Source organism: Mercenaria mercenaria, chromosome 1, assembly GCF_021730395.1.
Source record: "Mercenaria mercenaria strain notata chromosome 1, MADL_Memer_1, whole genome shotgun sequence".
In the NCBI taxonomy this organism is placed as follows: Eukaryota; Metazoa; Mollusca; class Bivalvia; order Venerida; family Veneridae; genus Mercenaria; species Mercenaria mercenaria.
The window spans coordinates 55,727,130-55,748,724 of record NC_069361.1 but is presented as its reverse complement, the minus strand read 5'-3'; the positions used below and the strand labels follow the sequence as shown (position 1 = coordinate 55,748,724).

Below are 21,595 nucleotides of genomic sequence, written 5' to 3'. Positions count from 1 at the left end.
AGAAAAAATAAGTTTCAAATCTATATGCCTTTTAGTAATAGCTATATGTACTTGCACGCAAAACTTTAACCAGAATTTGCTAAGTCCAAAAGGGGGCATAATTTGGCAAAAATGAAAGTCAGAGTTATGGGACTTGATGCTATCAACTAGTTTTATAACCCCGAAGACACATGTGAAGTTTCAAATCAATATCTGCATTAGTTTTGGAGATAGTAACTTGCATGTAAAACTTTAACCAAAATTTTCTAAGTCTAAAAGGGGGCATAATTTGCTCAAAATACATGTCAGAGTTATGGGACTTGACCCAGTGAGGTTGGTAATTGATCTAGAAAAAGAAAAAATAAGTTTCAAATCTATATGCCTTTTAGAAATAGCTGTATGTACTTGTACGCAAAACTTTAACCAGAATTTTCTAAGTCCAAAAGGGGGCATAATTTGGCCAAAATGAAGGTCAGAGTTATGGGACTTGCTGCTATCAACTAGTTTTATAACCCCGAAGACACATGTGAAGTTTCAAATCAATATCTGCATTAGTTTTGGAGATAGTAACTTGCATGTAAAACTTTAACCAAAATTTTCTAAGTGCAAAAGGGGGCATAATTTGCTCAAAATACATGTCAGAGTTATGGGACTTGACCCAGAGAGGTTGGTAATTGACCTAGAAAAAGAAAAAATAAGTTTCAAAGCTACATGCCTTTAACTGATGGCTGTATGTACTTGCATGCAAAAACTTAACCAAGGTGTGACGCCGACGCCGACGCCAGGGTGAGTAGAATAACTAGACTATTCTTCGAATAGTCGAGCTAAAAAAGAGAAATAAGTTTGTTGTTTCCTTAAAGATACTACATTCTTGACAAATTATCTCACTGATTTGTAACACTGCCATTCATAACATTTTTTAAATAATTCTATTAAATTAATCTTGGACTAAGAATGAAATACTGCATTTGAAAACCAGTCTACAAATGCTACTTTGTGATTGGTTAATTTCAAAAATGTGTTCAGAAACAACCAATCAAATATTTCTGCTTCTAGACTGGTCTCCAAATCATTTTTTTTTTACTGTAAACCTAATGCATTTTGGTAATAAGTAAGTAAGTTTAGTGAACAGATTTTCAGAATACATTCCAAACACATTAATCAACTAAAACAAAAATTACACTGACTAAAGTTTTTCTGATTAAGTTTTCTACAGTATTGTTGCAGTCAAACCACAAGACAACAAGGGAAGTAACTTACTGTATTCATCCTGATTCGTTTGTGACTAAGCATTAAGAGAAAGAAACGGGTCTTAATTATTCCTGAAAACTTACAATACTGTGAAATCAATTATTTTCATGGGCATAAAAGTTTGAGCTTTCAGCCAAAACAGCTTTTTCGTCACACATGAACTTGTGCAATGCAATTTATCAAAATAAAATAGATGGAAATTTTATTTGTTTGTATGGATTTAATTTCATGAAATCCACAAAGATTAGTAACCCATGAATAATAACAATTTCACAGCAAACATTTATTATCTAATTTATACAAATTCGTTTTAGCCAATTTATGAAGATGAAGAAAGTATCACAGCTGACTTGAACTTTGATCCCTGTGAAAATCAGCTATGCTGTGATGCAGTGTGGTACATGTCCTCAATAAGGTTTGAACCAGTGACCTTCCAGTAAAGTGGCTCATTCCCTATTCTCCATTGCACCACTCCTGACTTAAAAGTTTTAGACTACTACTAACTAAACTTAAATATAAAATGTTTGTAAAATTGAATGGATAACCCATTTTAGAAGATAAATAATCAAGCAAGCCTCACAGGCTAATGTGTAAGCAAGTTTTGTTTTTGTTGTGGTTAACATCACACTGACAAAGCTACTGATCATATGGCAACTTGCAAGCTTTTAGTGATGGAGGAAGAACCAAGGTGCCCCTCTATGTCATATTTCTGGCAGGAGCGGGCACATGGGTAGAACCATCGACTTTCCATAAGCTGGATGGATGACTTCCTCACATATAAGAATTCTACAACTCAAGCCAGGTTTTGAACCTATAGCAGTACGGGGCAAGTAATTCAAAGCCAGCAGCCTTAACCACTCAGCCTTGGAGGCCCACTAACTTATAAGTTAGAGATAAAAGATGTGAATACAGTAAACAAGATAATACAATACCTCTTCTGCTTTCAGCAGTCTTTCATGAAGTTCTCGGTAGTCACCCTCCTCTCCAATATCTGGTAATGGATCGACAAAATAGCACTCCTCCGTCTGGGTACCTCGGTGAACACGAGTCCGTTTCTGACGCTGAGACATTTTACGTTTCGTGGAATATGACAAATCTTGACTCCCTGACCCTGCAGTTGAAATAATAACATTATATAAAAGATACAATTTTATTACTTCTGAATTGCGACATACCCCTGCTGTGTAACAAACTTTCATCTCACAATGACCTTTTGACCTGATTTATCTACATACTACTGTAGCTTACAAACAAAAGTTTTTACCAACATTTAAAAAAAAAAAAATTGGCATAATTTTGATAGAAGTAAGCCAGAGTCATAAAACCCATTATGATAATCTTTTGGTGCATAAGACTTGTGTGAAGTCCAACAGCAATTAGCCAAGTAGTGTCTGAGAAACAGGCTTACATAATTACTTTCAGCAGATTTCAAAGTTAACAACAGGCATCATTATGACAAAATGCAAACCAGAGTAGCAAAACTTAGCCTGTGAGGTCATTTCATGATACTGAAGGCATGTATGTAACTTGAGAGCATCTGAGTGAGCAGTTTCTGAGAAACTTACTAATGTGCAAAACTTTGGTGGTACATACATGGAAGCAGCAGAAGAAATAGAGAAAAGGGAGAGAATGATAGCGGTACTATTTGAAAATTTGCATGACTATGAACGTCATGCAGTTGTGACAGTAGGACAGCTCTCTTTTCTACCCTCAGTCAATAAATCTCTTTTCTACCCTCAATAAATCTCTTTTCTACCCTCAATAAATCTCTTTTTAACACTCAATAAATAAAATTTTGTTTATGTTTTAACAGAAGTTCAACTAAACCACTAACGTACCATTTGATGAGAGGGAATCAAGTCTACGGTTACACGCCACACTGGCCTTGCTCCGACACTCCATCACAACCAAGTCTTTACAATGTTTGTGAGCATTTATACCACAATCTGTAACATAAAATCATCATTTGAGCCGCACCGTGAGAAAACCAACATAATGCATTTGCGACCAGCATGGATTCAGACCAGCCTGCGCATCCAAGCAGTCTGGTCAGAATCCATGCTGTTTGCTTTCAAAGTCTATTGCAATTAGAGGAACGGTTAGCGAACAGCATGGATCCTGACCCATGTTGGTCACAAATGTACTATGTTGGTTTTCTCATGGTGTGGCTCATATTTTCATACATCCTTAGTCCCCTTCAAAATGACCCATAAGAGAAACATAATATACAGTAAAACACAGTCTGCTTAAGCATGCAAGATGATGAGCAAAATACGCTTCAGAGTTTTTAGTGGTATTGAGAGTTCTCATCATATAAAAAAAGAAAGAAAACTGTTGGGGACCACAATCAGATGCTTGATAAGACAAGGTTCTCATGCAGTTAATGCCTGTGCGAGAAGTGTTTGACTGTACTGGTTTATATGTCATGGTATCTACATAAAATACTGCAAAATAATTCAATTTTGAATGTCACAGTTTTGACCAAATGATTTCCTTTATTTCAAATTTTAAAGCTCAATCCAAGTACCGTAAAGTTCTGCTTAATGACCACTCCAAAAATTAAAATGACAAGCATGTTGAATCCAAAGAAATAAACGCTCTCAATTGTGCAACAAGGTTCTTAAATGGATAATATACCATATTCTATAAGTTGAAAAGTCATTTACTTTCATGTTTAAGCTTTTGTTTCTACTTTCATTTAGAACTGTAAAAAATAACTAATCACTGATAAAAGAAAAAGCCATTTACAGAAATGTATTAGTCCTTACCTTTACATTTCCAGCCTTGCTTTATCAAACCCCAAAGCTGAAATATACATTCCAAAATACAGTGATGTATCTATAAGGAAGATTTGACACTATACGCAAATGGAAGAGTAACATGTCAAAATCAATCTTAAAGATAAAAGAAATAAGTTGGCAAAACATTCCTTAACAAGTTATAATATATACTGTATATCTGGTTAATTTTGCAGCTTGGATATATCAACAAAATAAGAGAATTGACTTTATTATGCACAGCTATACAACCATGTGTTTCCATTTAAGGTCATTTTGGACTTTTGAAACATCCTTCTTGTACACTAGAACTCCTTGAAACAATTATTATGCCAGTAAATTTGTACCAACACCACTTTTAACACACTACAATTTCAAAAACAATGACATAAATTCCACTATTACGTAATTAGATTCGTGAAAGAAATGCTTTAAAAAAAGAGATGAAGTAATATATAAACAAGAGGGCCATGATGGCTCTATATCGCTCACCTGTTATCATTGCACTTGAGGACAAGACGGTCCTCAGAAAAAATATCTAAGTCTAAAAGACAGGAACAACAATGGGAAGAAATTTAACCAAAAAGAAAAAAAAATCTTACAAGGTATAGATATGTTAAAATACACCTAAAATTGGAGGTACCATCCATGTTGTACCACAGAAAACTGGTCTCTTGTTTTCCCTACGACCAATAATAAAAAAGTTACTAAAAATAAGCTATTCATAGTAACGTAAAAAGGAAGTAATTAAAAAAAAATATTGTAAGTGGACAAAAGAAGGATCTGCCAAATAAATCTGCTGACATAAATGAAATTTCAGATCAGTATCTTCAGTAGTTATGGAGATATAACAATTTTAATTTGAAATAAAGGGAGGTAATTTGACAAAAAATCAGTCCATAGTTATCTACCCTGATTGTCTCAGTCCAACTAATTACAATAATGAAATTTCAAATAAGTCCTGTAAGTACTTACTGATATAAATCCATTTTGATTCCAATCAGGGGAGGTAATCAGATATAAAATAACTCTGGAACCTATGTTGGATCTGATTTGTCATGGAATCCAAGATTTATTGTTGTTGGAGATATTTTGGAAGTTTGTATCAAATTAAACAATAAATGAAGTCTCTATATGGCTGCAAAAGCCATAATAGCCAATTTTGGACCTTTAAAGGGCCACAACTCTGGAACCCATGATGGAATCTGGCTAGTTGAAGAAAGGAAGCAAGATTTTGTGGTGATACAAGTTGTGTGCAAGTTTGGTTAAAATCAAATGATAAATGAAGCTGCTATTTTGCAAACAAGGTCAAAATAGCTAATTTTGGCCCTTTCAGGGGCCATAACTCTGGAACCCATTAAGGGATCTGGCCGGTTCAAAAAAGGAACCGAGATCTTATGGTGACACAAGTTTTGTGCAAGTTTGATTAAATTCAAATCATAAATGAAGCTGCTATTGTGCAGACAAGGTCAAAATAGCTAATTCTGGCCCTTTCAGGGGCTATCACTCTGGAACCCATAATGGAATCTTGCCAGTTCAAGAAAGGAACCGAGATCTTATGGTGATACAAGTTGTGTGCAAGTTTGGTTAAAATAAAATCATAAATGAGGGTGCTATTGTGCAGACAAGGTCAAAATAGCTAATTCTGGCCCTTTCAGGGGCCATAACTCTGGAACCCATAACGGAATCTGGCCAGTTCAAGAAAGGAACCAAGATCTCATGGTGATACAAGTTGTGTGCCAGTTTGGTAAATATCAAATCATAAATAAAGCTGCTATTGTGCAGACAAGGTCAAAATAGCTACTTTTGGCCCTTTCAGGGGCCATAACTCTGGGACCCATAGTGGGATCTGGCCAGTTCAAGAAAGGAACCGTGATCTTATGGTGATACAAGTTGTATGCAAGTTTGGTTAAAATAAAATCATAAATGAAACCACTATCGTGCAGACAAGAAATTGTTGACGGACGGACGCACGGACGTTCCTACATATGGATACTTATGTGGCTACTCCTTTGTTCTCTCTATTGTTCTTTTAGCCACGTAAGAGAAAAGTAGCCACATAATAGCCTTACGGAATGAATGACATCAAAGAAAAAGTACAGTTATCTATTGTTCCTATAGCCACATAAGTATGCAAATGTGAGCTCGGACAGACGGATGCACGGACGACGGACGAAGGGTGATCACAAAAGCTCACCTTGTCACTATTTGACAGGTGAGCTAAAAAAAATGAAAGTATGTCTTTAGTAACTTACCAGGCCAGTACAGTGTATACAAAATGTAGGTTTGAAGTAGGTGATTTCATGGAAGTCATGTTTGAAACTGTTCCGAAGAGCATGACAATTGGCACGGATAAAATATGTCTTCATTTCTGCCTTGCTGATCATACCATCCCTGTAAAATATTCAAGCACTTGTTGTATTATGATGAAGGCATTTCGGGATTTCTAAGTTATTTAAGAAGGCTTCAACTCTCTTGACCTTTGCAGCACCTCTAGCTTTATAACCCTTGCAGCACCTCTAGCTTTATATCCCTTGCAGCACCTCTAGCTTTAAATTCCTTGCAGCACCTCTAGCTTTATATCCCTTGCAGCACCTCTAGCTTTAAATCCCTTGCAGCACCTCTAGCTTTATATCCCTTGCAGCACCTCATGCATCATAACCCTTGCAGCACCTCTAGCTTTAAATCCCTTGCAGCACCTCTAGCTTTATATCCCTTGCAGCACCTCTAGCTTTATATCCCTTGCAGCACCTCATGCATCATAACCCTTGCAGCACCTCTAGCTTTAAATCCCTTGCAGCTCCTCTAGCTTTATATCCCTTGCAGCACCTCTAGCTTTAAATCCCTTGCAGCACCTCATGCATCATAACCCTTGCAGCACCTCTAGCTTTATAACCCTTGCAGCACCTCTAGCTTTAAATCCCTTGCAGCACCTCATGCATCATAACCCTTGCAGCACCACTAGCTTTATAACCCTTGCAGCACCTCTAGCTTTAAATCCCTTGCAGCTCCTCTAGCTTTATATCCCTTGCAGCACCTCTAGCTTTAAATCCCTTGCAGCACCTCATGCATCATAACCCTTGCAGCACCTCTAGCTTTATAACCCTTGCAGCACCTCTAGCTTTAAATCCCTTGCAGCACCTCATGCATCATAACCCTTGCAGCACCACTAGCTTTATAACCCTTGCAGCACCTCTAGCTTTATAACCCTTGCAGCACCTCTAGCTTTAAATCCCTTGCAGCACCTCATGCATCAAGGCAGATTGGCAGAACCGCCAACCTTCTGTAAGAAAACTGAATGGCTTCCTTACAGACAGAATACTGCATTCCTTAATATGGGGTGGTGGCAAGTGATAACAAGAGGACCATGATGGTCCTGAATCGCTCACCTGTCCCCACATGACCCAGTTTTAAACCGAGTATGATGTCGTTTTTTTCTATTATTTGATATTGTGACCTAGTTTTTGAGCTCATGTGACCCAGTGTTGAATCTGATCTAGATATCATCAAGATAAAAATTCTAACCAATTTTCATGAAGATCCACTGAAAAATATGGCCTCTAGAGAGGTCACAAGATTTTTTATTATTTGACCTACTGACTTAGTTATTGAAGGCACGTGACACAGTTTCGAACAAGACCTAGATATTATCAAGGTGAACATTCTGACCAATTTTCATGAAGATCCATTCAAAAGTATGGCCTCTAGAGAGGTCACAAGGTTTTTCTATTTTTAGACCTACTGACCTAGTTTTTGACCGCAGTTGACCCAGTTTCAAACCTGACCTAGATATCATCAAGATGAACATTCAGACCAATTTTCATATAGTTCCCATGAAAAATATGGCCTCTAGAGAGGTCACAAGGCTTTTTAGTTATTTGACCTACTGACCTAGTTATTAAAAACACGTGACCAAGTTTCGAACAAGACCTAGATATCATCAAGGTGAACATTCTGACTTATTTTCATGAAGATCCGTTGAAAAGTATGGCCTCTAGAGAGGTCACAAGGTTTTTCTATTTTTAGACCTACTGACCTAGTTTTTGACCGCAGTTGAACAAGTTTCGAACTTGACCTAGATATCATCAAGATAAAAATTCTGACCAATTTTCATACAGATCCCATGAAAAATATGGCCTCTAGAAAGGTCACAAGGTTTTTTTGTTATTTGACCTACTGACCTAGTTATTGAAGGCACGTGACCCAGTTTCGAAACTGACCTAGATATCATCAAGGTGAACATTCTGACCAATTTTCATGAAGATCCATTCACAAGTATGGCCTCTAGAGAGGTCACAAGGTTTTTCTATTTTTAGACCTACTGACCTAGTTTTTGACCGCAGTTGACCCAGTTTCGAACTTGACCTAGATATCATCAAGATGAACATTCTGACCAACTTTCATACAGATCCCATGAAAAATATGGCCTCTAGAGAGGTCACAAGGTTTTTTTATTATTTGACCTACTGACCTTCTTTTTGATCGCATTTGACCCAGTTTCGAACTTGACCTAGATATCATCAAGATGAACATTCTGACCAACTTTCATACAGATCCCATGAAAAATATGGCCTCTAGAGAGGTCACAATGTTTTTTTATTATTTGACCTACTGACCTAGTTTTTGATGGCACGTGACCCAGTTTCGAACTTGACCTAGATATCATCAAGATGAACATTCTGAATAACTTTCATGAAGATCCCCTGAAAAATATGGCCTCTAGAGAGGTCACAAGGTTTTTTTATTATTTGACCTACTGACCTACTTTTTGTCCGCAGTTGACCCAGTTTCGAACTTGACCTAGATATCATCAAGATGAACATTCTGACCAACTTTCATACAGATCCCATGAAAAATATGGCCTTTAGAGAGGTCACAAGGTTTTTTTATTATTTGACCTACTGACCTAGTTTTTGATCGCAGTTGACCCAGTTTCGAACTTGACCTAGATATCATCAAGATAAACATTCTGACCAACTTTCATACAGATCCCATGAAAAATATGGCCTCTAGAGAGGTCACAAGGTTTTTTTATTATTTGACCTACTGACCTAGTTTTTGATCGCAGTTGACCCAGTTTCGAACTTGACCTAGATATCATCAAGATAAACATTCTGACCAACTTTCATAAAGATCCCATGAAAAATGTGACCTCTAGAGTGGTCACAAGCAAAAGTTTACGCACGCACGGACGACGGACGCTGCGTGATCACAAAAGCTCACATTGTCACTTTGTGACATGTGAGCTAAAAAGGCATCAACCTAAGCTAAGAATGGGTACAAATAGGTAAACTGTGTTAGGTATAATCAATTTATCCAAGAAATGCATGCGTTAATGAGTTGAAACTGTTACTTACTGGTCAGCATCAAGAACACAAAATGAATCAATGAATGGAAAGTTTCCAGCGATGGCCTCAAATTCAGCATGTGATATAAAACCATCTCGGTCATTGTCGTAGTTTTTGAACACAGCCTGAAATATATGTCAAAATACATGAACACAGCCAGAAACAGATTTCAAAGAACATGAAAACAGCCTGAAAAGATTTAACCCTAAGTGTGACCTTGACCTTGTAGCTAGCCATCCAGAACAAGTGCTCTGCAATTGTCTCGATGTGGTGAACATTTGTGTCAAGTTTCTTCGAAATCTTTCAAGGGGTTCAAGAGTTACAGAGCAATGACCTCTGACCCCTAAGTGTGACCTTGACCTTGAAGCAAGACATCCAGAACATGCTCTCTGCATGTTGTCTCCATGTGGTGAACATTTGTGCCAAGTTTCTTTACAATGCTTCAAGAAGTTCAAGAGTTACAGAGCAGACAAAAACACACTCATATGACTATTGAACCCTAAGTGTGACCTTGAAGCAAGCCATCCAGTGCAGTGGTGAACATTTAGTGAAGTTTCTTTGATATCCCTCATGGGGTTCAAGAGTTACAGAGCAGACACGAAATTGCTAACGGAGGGACAGACAGACGGACAGACACCAGGGGTATATCATAATACTTCCCTTTGGAATATATAAAAACAAATAATATTTTTCAGTAGCTGTTATTAGGTTTTCAGTCAAAATGACACATTTTAGGCCATTGACAACTTTCAAACAATTTAATGGTTGTGGAAGTCTTGCTTTTTCAGGTACGGGCCCGCACCCCCTTGCCTCCAAGATCCTGTAGTGTTAATCACCTGAAACCTACATGAAAAATTTACATTCCATAAGTGTTTCCCCCACCCATGGGGGATAGTGATGGAGGCTGCCACTTTATGATAAAGTAAGAAAAAGGCTATATCATTACTCGTTAAATAGTATGTTCTACTAAAACCTTAGTGTACATGTTTATGTGGTTGGGGGTTGGCGGTCTCATCCCCGTACCCTTCAGCAAATAAAACCCGGTTTTTTGGGGTGTGGTGGCTAAAAATAACAAACATTGAATTGTTTAATACAAATGCAGTAAAATCATTTAAATTTTGTGAGGAAAATTGTGCAGTTTTTTGCCCAACAACTTTGGGGGAGTGAGTAATTATTTCCTAAAAAACAAAATTTTATTTGTATGTTAGATTTAGCTAAGGGGAAATGGGACAGAAACCCAAAAAAAAATTGCCCCATCAATTAATACGACTTTTTTGTAAAACGCAAAATTTTTTAAAAACAAAATTAAACTTAGGCAAGGGGGCTAGGAAATTTATATAGGTATGAAAATGCAGAAAATTCCAAAAAAAAAAAAATCAGATAAACTTTATGGAAAAATGAACATCTCCATTAGTTGATGTTTGTTACCAAAGTTTTATTTCAATTGGATTGGTTGTGATGAGTACACATTTTTTGAGGTGTAATTTTTAAAATTTTAAAAAGGGCCAAACTTGGAAAAAAAAGTAGACAAAAAGTCCCCATAAAGCGCATCTATTTTTGCTTTGGGATACCAAATTTATTTCAATGGATGGAAACGTAGGGTTGAGTAAATAAAGTTTTGATGCAATTGTTTTTTCAAAGTAAAACAAAAAATGGTCAAACTCCAAAAAATAATCAGTCGGAAAGTCCCGGGGCAGTATGCACTGCTATTTACACTGATGATGTTTTTTTTTTAAAACTAATATATCATTGAATACTGATGCAAATTAAAAGAATTTTATCAATTCCCAAAATAAAATGGCTAAAATGTTTTTTTTTGGGGTTTAAAGACATTTTTCATTACATTTCTTTAGAACAGTACCAAATTTGTTTTTTCCCGGTTCCCGGATTCCATACATGTTCTAACATATAAAAAACAAACAGGGTGAAAAGGTAAATTACTTTAGAAAAACTTTTAAAAATTGTAGAGCACATTTGTTTACATAGGGTTCAAACATACGCCCCTGACTCAAGTATTTTGCTCTTTTAACCCAAACAAAAAAAAAACAGTGGTGAAGGATAAATGATTTAGAAAATTTTAAAATTTAGGAGCATTTTTCCACATGGGTTTAAACAACAACCTCCTGACTCGAAGTTTGGCTTATAATTCTAAATAACAAAAGCGCCGCCAAGCGGGGAATATACGCCAAGGGTTATACATAGGATGGGGGCAAATTTTAAGAAATTACTGTTGTAGTCCCAAAGGACTGGAACAAAAAAAAGGAAAACTTTAAAAAAACAAATTAAATTCACAAAAAAAAAAAAATTTAAAGTCTACAAAAAAAAACCTTATAGGTATAGTAGTAAAAAAAAAACCCAAAAAAGGGGTCCACCCAGTTGCCACAGAAAAATGGTTCGGGGTTTTTCCTACGGCCCAAAAATTTCAAAGGACCTGATGGGCCGAATCGCTCACCCGCCCAAGACCCAGTTTTTTAATGGTATGACGTCATTTTTTCTATTTTTGACATAGTGGGCCCAGTTTTTGAGCTATGTGACCCCGTTTTTTAACTTGACCAGATTCATCAAGATAAAAATTTGCCAATTTTTTATGAGATCCACTGAAAAATATGGCCTCTAGAGAGGTCAAAGGTTTTTTTTTATTTGCCTAATGGGCCCAGTTTTTTAAGGCACTGACCCCTTTCGAAAAAGACATAGTTAAAATCAAGGTGAACATTCCCACCAATTTTTATGAAGATCTCTTGATAAGGTATGACCTCTAGAGAGGTCACAAGGTTTTTCTATTTTTAGACCTACCTACCTAGTTTTTGGACCGCACGTGACCCAGTTTCAAACTTGACCTAGATATCATCAAGATGAACATTCTGACCAACTTTCATACTGATCCCATGAAAAATATGGCCTCTAGAGAGGTCACAAGGTTTCTCTATTTTTAGACCTACTGACCTAGTTTTTGATCGCACGTGACCCAGTTTCGTACTTGACCTAGATATCATCACGGTGAACATTCTCACCAATTTTCATGAAGATCCATTGAAAAATATGACCTCTAGGGAGATCAAAAGGATTTTCTATTTTTAGACCTACTGGCCTAGTTTTGGACCGCATGTAATCCAGTTTCGAACTTGATCTAGATATCATCAAGATGAACATTCTGACCAATTTTCATGAAGATCCATTCAAAAATATGGCCTCTAGAGAGGTCACAAGGTTTTTCTATTTTTAGACCTACTGACCTAGTTTTTGACCGCACGTAACCTAGTTTCGAACTTGACCTAGATATCATCAAGGTGAACATTCCCACCAATTTTCATGAAGATCTCATGAAAAGTATGGCCTCTAGAGAGGTCACAAGGTTTTTCTATTAACTACTGACCTAGTTTTAAACCGCACTTGACCCAGTTTCAAACTTGACCTAGATATCATCAAGATGAAAATTCTGACCAACTTTCATACAGATCCCATGAAAAATATGGCCTCTAGAGAGGTCACAAGGATTTTCTATTTTTAGACCTACTGACATAGTTTTTGATCGTCCGTGACCCAGTTTTAAAACTGACCTAGATATCATCAAAATGAACATTCTCACCAATTTTCATGAAGATCCACTGAAAAATATGGCCTCTAGAGAGGTCACAAGGATTTTCTATTTTTAGACCTACTGACCTAGTTTTTGAACGCACTTGACCCAGTTTCGAACTTGACCTAGATATCATCAAGGTTAACATTTTGACCAATTTTCATGAAGATCCATTGAAAAATATGGACTCTAGGGAGGTCACAAGGTTTTTCTATTTTTAGACCTACTGACCTAGTTTTGGACCGCACGTGACCCAGTTTCGAATCTGACCTAGATATCATCAAGATGAACATTCTGACCAACTTCCATAAAGATCCCATGAAAAATGTGACCTCTAGAGTGGTCACAAGCAAAAGTTTACGCACGCACGGACAACGGACGCTGCGCGATCACAAAAGCTCACCTTGTCACTTTGTGACTGGTGAGCTAAAAAAAAGTTTCCAAAAAAAGCTATTTATAGCAACATAAAAGGGAAGTAATTCAAAAAAAAATTTTTTTGTAAGTACAAAAAAGAGATCTGCCAAATAAAAACAAGAGCACTGCAATGCAGAGCAATATACACAAAGCAAAGTCATATATGATCTTTGACCCTTAAGTGTGACCTTGACCTTGAAGCGAGTCATACAGAACATGCTCTCTGCACATCGTTACACTGTGGTGAACATTTCTGCCAAGTTTCTTTGAAATCCTTCCAGCAGTACAAGAGTTACAGAGCGGACAAGAAACAAACTGATATGACGTTTGACTCCTAAGTGTGACCTTGACCTTGAAGCAAGTCATCCGGAACATGCGCTCTGCACGTCGTCTTGGTGTGGTGAACATTTGTGTCAAGTTTCTTTGAAATCCTTCAAGTGGTTCAAGAGTTACAGAGCGGACACGAAACAAACTGATATGACCTTTGGCTCCTAAGTGTGACCTTGACCTTGAAGCGTGACATCCAAAACATGCGCTCTGCACATCGTCTCGGTGTGGTGAACATTTGTGTAAAGTTTCCTTGAAATCCTTCAAGGGGTTCAAGAGTTACAGAGCGGACACGAAATTGCTAACGGACAGACGGACACCAGCGTCATAACATAATACGTCCCTTCGGGCGTATAACAAACAGTGGTGAAGGATAAATGACTTTAGAAACATCTTTAAACATTGTAGAGAGCATTTGTCTCACATGAGGATTCAAACATACAACCTCCTGACTCAAAGTATTGTGCTCTACCTAATACTGTTTTATCAGATTTTTTTTCCAGCAACCAGAATTTCACAAAATTTAAAATTAGAGTAACAACTAATTTTTATCCCATTTCCAGTAATTTCATTCAAAAACAAGAAATTAGCAGAACTTCTCTAGCTAAAATTTCTGACTTACATTTGCGCTTACCAGTGTAACTTAGCTCTACTTGTTGTTTTCATGTGGCATTAAATGTACCTACGTCTCTGTCCATATATAGAAACGATACGGCAACAATAATTTAAACTATTTCACTGAAGTAAATGACAATTCTGCCCCAGATATTAAAAATATTTTCCTCTGTCAAGCTCTGAAACATGACCACTTAGGTAAAATTGCTTCACAAAATATCTAAAACACTTTCTCTTTGAACAGGTAGAGACTATAATCAGCTTTTACATCAAATTAAACAGCAGCTATGTCTTCAATGGAACTTGACATTTACCTGCGAATTTAAAGAATTTCAGTCTCTGTCTTTACAATATCAAATATCATATATGACCTTTGAAATATTATGCCTTCGAGCTAGGCACAATACCTTATAAGGATAAATGAGATAAATTTGCTACTATTTTCTGCTAAATTAATATCAGGGAAAATAGTTTACCATGAAAGACGGCTAGAAAACATGCACACTTGGCAAAAAGTGATAATATAACAGGGGAGCAAAATTAAGAGTATACCAAGGTCTTCTTTGGTTTCAAGGCAAAGCCCTGGAAAAAGTACATTCAGGCTCGTGGAAGCTTAACAAATTTATACTGATTAAGGTGGTAATGAAATCTTTATGCAAAGATTTTGTTAAACAAGGGGCCATGATGGCCCTATATCGCTCACCTGAGTTTAACTGCGTGCTTAAACAAATTTCTTTGCTAAAACTTAAAAAAGAAAAAAAAAAGAAAAAAAAACTAGGTGAGAAGGTCATGGTGAAGATTCTTCAAGATAAGTACTGAAATCTGTTAAAAAATTATACAGGTGGTCCAAATCTCTTTGCTGTTGCTTCAAAAACAAGAAAGTATGTCAGAACGTCACAATTAAGACTATTCAAGATGAGTATTGAAATTTGTGTGAAAAAATTATACAAGTGGTCCAAATTTCTATACTGTAAATTCAAAAATTAAAAAGTAGGTCAGTAGGTCATGATTAAGACTATTCAAGATGAGTGTTGAAATCTGTATCAAACATTATACATGTGGTCCAAATCTTTTTGCTGTAGCTTTAAAAACAAGAAAGTAGGTCTGCAGTTCAGGGCTAAGAACATGAAAGAGGAGTATTAAAATCTTTATCGAAAGTTATTGACGTGGTCCAAATTTCTATGCTGTTAAGATTGGTGTGCAAAACTGTGTACGTCATCCAAGTTTCAAGGCTGTATCTTAAAAAACAAAAAAGTAGGTCAGTAGGTCAAGGTCACAGTCAAGTGACCCCTAATTACTTGAGGTCATCAGCCAATTATAATTAAACAGTCTAGGAAATATGATCTGATAATTTTTGAAGTATTTTTTCCTATATAACTCATATACAAGTGACCCCCGGGGCAGGGCCTCTTTTCACCCCAGGGGCATAATTTGAAAATCTTGTTAGAGATCCACTAGGCAATGCTACATACCAAATATCAAAGGCTTAAGCCTTGAACTTCCAGACAAGAAGATTTTTTTTTCTCTATATAAGTCTATGTTAAACTTGGGGCCCCCAGGGTAGGGACTCTTTTCACCCCATGGGCATAATTTGAACAATTATGGTAGAGGACCACTAGGCAATACAACTTACCAAAATTTAATTAATATCAAAAGCCTAGGCCTTGCAGTTTCAGGCAAGAAGATTTTTAAAGTTTTTTCCTACCTAAGTATATATAAATGTAAAATTTGGGACCCCCTAGGTGGGGCCCCTTTTGATTCAGGGGCATAATTTGAATAATCTTGGTAAAAGACCACTAGGCAATGCTACATACCAAATATCAAAAGCCTAGGCCTTGCAGTTTCAGACACAAGTTTTTTTAAAGTTTTTCCTATATAAGTCTATGTAAAACTTGGATACCCCTGGGTGGGGCCTCTTTTCACCCTAAGGGCATAATTTGCACAATCTTGTAGAGGACCACAAGGCAATGCTACATACCAAATATCAAAGGCCTAGGTCTTGTGGTTTCAGACAAAAAGATTTTTAAAGTTTTTTCCTATATAAGTCTATATAAACCATGTGAGCCCCCCAAGGCGGGGCCATATTTGACCTTAGGTGGATAATTTGAACAACCTTGGTAGAGGGCCACTATATGATGCTACATACCAAATATCAAAGCCTTAAGCCCTGTGGTTTTGGACAAGAAGATTTATAAAGTTTTCCCTATTTAAGTCTATGTAAACCATGTGACCCCCAGGGCGGGGCCATACTGGACCCTAGGGGGATAATTTGAACAATCTTGGTAGAGGACCACTAGATGATGCTACGTACCAAATATAAAAGCCCTAAAACCTGTGGATTTGGACAAAAAAGATTTTTAAAGTTTTTCATTTCAGTTGCCATGGCAACCAGAGTTCTGTATGGAATTCAATTCTTTGAACAATTTTTAAAGAAGACCATCCAAGGAACATCCCTGTGAAGTTTCATCCTAATTGGCCTGGTGGTTTAGGAGGAGATGTCGTTTAAAGGAAAGTGTGGACAGCTGGACGCCCGACGGTAAACAATCACAATTGCTCACTCTGAGCCTTTGGCTCAGGTGAGCTAAAAACACAAGGCAGTGTTGAAGTCTTTATATAAAAATTTTGTTTAAAACCACAAGGTGGTATTGAAGTCTTTATGTAGAAATTTTGTTTAAAATATAAGGCAATATTGAAGTCCTCATGTAGAAATTTTGTTTAAAACCACAATGTGGTAATGAAGTCTTTATTAATAAGTAGAAATTTTGTTTAAAACACAAGGCAGTATTGAAGTCCTCATGTAGAAATTTTGTTTAAAGCACAAAGCAGTATTGAAGTTCTCAAGTAGAAATTTTCTTTAAAGCACAAGGTAATACTGAAGTCTTCTTGTAGAAATTTTCTTTAAAAACAAGGCAGTGTTGAAGTTCTCATGTAGAAATTTTGTTTAAAACACAAGTAGTACTGAAATCTTCGTGTTGAAAATTTGTTTTAAAAAAACAAGGTAGTACTGAAGTCTTCATGTAGAAATTTTGTTTAAAACACATTGCAGTGTTGAAGTCTTCATATTCATGTAGAAATGTTGTTTACACAAGAGACTGCAAATGGCAAGGGAAGTGAGCAATAATGAGAAGAACATGATTTTCAGTGGTTTTCTGAAACAGACCAGTTAAATATTATTGTAATACTAACCCTTATCATGCTGGACACAGCTGATTCTGCCTTTGCGACCAGTGTAGATCTTGATCAGCCTGCACATCCATGCAGTCTGATCAAGATCTGCACTGTTCACCATTCAGTCAGTATCTTTTTGGTCAGCACCCCCTTTAACAGTCAATGGCACTATCCAAAATGAAAGATGGTCAAGTTCATTATAGAAATTTAGAAGGGTAAGGGCTAATAACAGACAGACAACTAAACCTGTAGCACACAGCCACAGTCAGAAGAATGAACATACAAGAAATGGTCCCTACTGACAAAGAAATATAAATAAACAAGACTGACATACAAAAGACAAATAAGAGGGTCAATGACCCTAAAGCCCTCACCTGTGTACATGGCTTCAAGTGTGTTTGTATAAGTACAAAAGCCTATAGTTAGTACATGTCAGACACAGAGGCGTGGCCATTTTTTTTACCTTAGGGCAATAATTTGGACAAGTATGGTATACATAAAGGGAAAAGTGACCATGCCCCCTGGCAGCCATGTTTTTAGATGAATCGGAATAATTTGAACAATCTTTGTAGAGGGTCACACAAGGTTCATTTGCATAAAATTATTCTAAAATCGGGCCAGCAGTTTCACACAAGAAGAATTTAAAGTTTCCACTATAAACATAGAGGGAAAAGTGACCAAACCCTCTGGCGGCCATGTTTTTTGAAGAATCGGAATAATTTGAACAATCTTGGTAGAGAGTCACACAAAGATCATTTGTGTAAAATTATTCTAAAATCGGGCCAGCAGTTTCACACAAGAAGATTTTTAAAGTTTCCACTATATACATATTGGGAAAAGTGACTACGTCTGCTGGCGGCCATGTTTTTTGACAAATCGGAATAATTTGAATAATCTTGGTAGAGGGTCACACAAGGACCATTTGTGTAAAATTATTCTAAAATCGAGTCAGCATTTTCACACAAGAAGATTTTTAAAGTTTCCACTATATACATATAGGAAAAAGTGACCACACCCTCTGATGGCCATGTTTTTTTTTGACAGATAATTTGAACAATCTTGGTAGAGAATGACTAAGGACCATTTGTATGAAATTATTTCAAAATCGGACCATCGGTTTAGGAGGAGATGTCATTTGAAGATTTTTCTATTTTTAGCTCTGGGGGCCCCTATGTGCAACCAAGCAGAACCGTTTGAATAACTTTAGTAGAGGACCATCCAAGGAACATCCATGCCAAGTTTCATCAAAATCCATTCAGTGGCTATGGAGGAGATGTCTTTTAAACACAACTGTTGACGACGGATGGACGCACGACAGACGCAGGACACAGCGTGATCACAACAGCTCACCATGAGCATTGCTCAGGTGAGCTAAAAACACAAGCTTACTGATGAGAGAGAATTTCTTGGTTCTCTGGCAAGGGACAGCTCGTAAATCTCATCCTCTGTGTAATGCATGTCCAGAGATAACTGAAATCACGTTTAAAGCATATCAATATATGTCAAGTCATGCAAATATGAAGTAAATACTGCTAGAGTAAACTTTTTATGATTTTAGAAAATGTTCATTGTAGAAAAAAAAGTAGTACAACATGCTGAAATTCAATTTCATTATTAGAGACTGATGTAAAGTTTGTCGTAAGTTCATCGTGTTGAAAGATAAAAGAAGTACTCATATATACACAACTGTGTTCAACCAGTATACACCAATGTGTTGTTATAACCCATATTTACTGATTCTACCATTGATATTTATAATTTTAAGATATTTGCAGTGCAAATTTTGCACTTCTGTAACAGAGAATTGGCCTTGGAAACACAAAGCGTTGTTACAAGATGAACACACCTGCATGTATACTTGTCTACGCAGATTCTTCAAATAAGAGTATGAAATGATATCAGGGTATATTACAGAGTTCAGCATTTCTATGTAACGTGATCATGCCATACTTCACAAGTTAAGGCAGTGGATCACAGTAATGACAGCTAGCAAATTATGTATTCCCCTTTATGCGGTTTTGGCATTTTCCACTCCTTTAACAGAAAGTCATGCTCGCCTTGACCTACGTTAAGGTCCTAACAACGACGAACTGCTCAACAAGAATACGTAACCACAAGAAAAATGCCGAATACCATTCAGGGTCCACTACCTTAAAACAAGCTTAGGTAGAAAACTTTGAAATTTACAAAGAAAGTTTAGTATTAAGGTAATGGACCTGTAATTGTCAATGTTTCATCTGTTTCGGCATCCATCAGCCATATTAGAAAATTATTCTTCATGAGAACAAGAGAATGCCAAAATCGCATTAAGAGAACACGTAAACAAATGGAAATCACTGACTGTCATATCAGGTCTACTACCTTAAGAAATTTCAGCACTCAAGGCATGCAGAGTTACCTACCCTGAGAGTATTGATGAGATCCATGTTGGCGAAGACTCCTGGAATGGAGTCATGAGTCTGAAGTTTGGTTAACTCGCGAAGAATGAGTGAAAGTTGAGCCATTTTACGAAAGTTAACAAGGTTCCCCTCCACTCTATCAGGCAGCGCAGTGTGAAGAAGAATGAGGTCCTTCAGATGAACACCCCTGCAAGCATTTACAAGAAAATACAAGAGATTGTTTTGATACAGGAAAAGTAAATGTTGTGATTATGACCTTTGACCTTCAAGTGCTACCATGACCTTGGGCCTAGTGACCTGGTTTAAGTACTCAGAATGTTGCCTTGATGAGGTTAACAATTCTTGCTTGTTTTATGAAAATCTTTCCAGCAATTTTAATGATATGGAGCAGTAACAAAATAAAGCTACTTGACCTCTGACCTATAATTATAACACTAACCTTGGTCACAATGACCTGTGTAATGCCTAATTTTCGTCAAATTGTGAACATTTACTAATCTATTAACGCTTTGAAATAAAGGTATTTGACCTTTAACCTCAACCTTTGACCTTGACATCTTATCTAGTGGCCTGAATACACAACTGCTGCTTGTTTCAAGCAGTTCAGAAGATACAGTACAGACACAAATTTAAGAGATATGATCACTGACCTTAACCTTCACCAATTTAGTGAGGTAAACAACTTATCATATTTTTATGAAAGTCCTCCCAGCACTAAAGAAGACACAAAGTGGAGATGAAAGTTAGGTATTTGATCTTTGACCTCCAAGTGTTACCTTGAACTTATTTATTTGAAAATCAATTTTACAGTTTCAGTGATATATCTCTAGAAAGGAATTACTGATCAAAGCACATGTGTAACTCTAATATAACTGACATATACACTGTATCTGGTGGTAAAATGATATCAAAATATTAGCTAATGAAGTTTGGCCATATAACATTGTTGTCCAAAAAATACAAAAATATAGGTTATATGATTTGTATCGAGAATATGCAGGATGTCTGTAAGGCTTTAAGTGCACTATAGTACCATACAAAAGAACAAGAGATTATCTCTTATATCAGACTCATTTACACACATAAATGATAAACATTGGTCTTCAGTCTATTAACTAATGACACTGATAAAATCTATCTGACTGAACTTTTCATACCACAACACATGTTAAACTGACTTAACAAATGACATTCACATTCTCCACATCCCCCCACCCCCCACCCTCAACCCAATATTAAATTTACGCTAGTATTTACTTACATGGTTCCATTGTAAATTAACAGATAGTATAATTCAGAATATATATCTATTTTGCAACAAAGAAAATGGTACTTACAAAATAGGTATTTTAAATCCCGTACATTGATGAAAGACTTTTCTGTAGTTGCTGAAGTTGTTGTTGGATGACAAAAGCTCTGTATGTTCCATCAACATCTAAAATACAGAAACAAGGAAACATTTTCACGGACCATTAACCTTTAGCCTGCTGGTGGCAAGATCATGGTTTGCACTGTCAGTCAGTAAATTTTCAGTGAGCACACCTTTGAATAACAAGTGGTACTGCCAAAACTGAATGATGGCCCAGTCCATTTTAGAAATTTAGCAGGCTAAAGGTTATAGGTCATGTGGCTACTTCTCAGCTTTTGATGGTGGAGGAAGACCACAGGTGCACGGTGGAGGAAGACCACAGGTGCACCTCCGGCCATTATTTCAGGCACAAGCTGATACATCGGTAGATT

The 21,595-nt window shown here is 36.7% G+C and overlaps 1 protein-coding gene across 1 annotated transcript in view; it reads right to left on the bottom strand.

The window, feature by feature from the left end:
• The window catches only part of LOC123536847 (ras guanyl-releasing protein 3-like), a 101,609-nt gene that overhangs the window by 9,416 nt on the left and 70,598 nt on the right, over positions 1-21,595 (bottom strand). Inside the window, exons 9-16 of the mRNA XM_053548410.1 lie at positions 21,193-21,290; positions 19,859-20,042; positions 18,846-18,926; positions 9,365-9,480; positions 6,263-6,401; positions 3,999-4,035; positions 3,069-3,176; positions 2,163-2,341 (exon numbers count right to left, since the gene is read on the bottom strand). Of these exons, the coding sequence (XP_053404385.1) occupies positions 2,163-2,341; positions 3,069-3,176; positions 3,999-4,035; positions 6,263-6,401; positions 9,365-9,480; positions 18,846-18,926; positions 19,859-20,042; positions 21,193-21,290 (942 nt within the window). The remainder of the gene's footprint in view (positions 1-2,162; positions 2,342-3,068; positions 3,177-3,998; positions 4,036-6,262; positions 6,402-9,364; positions 9,481-18,845; positions 18,927-19,858; positions 20,043-21,192; positions 21,291-21,595) is intronic.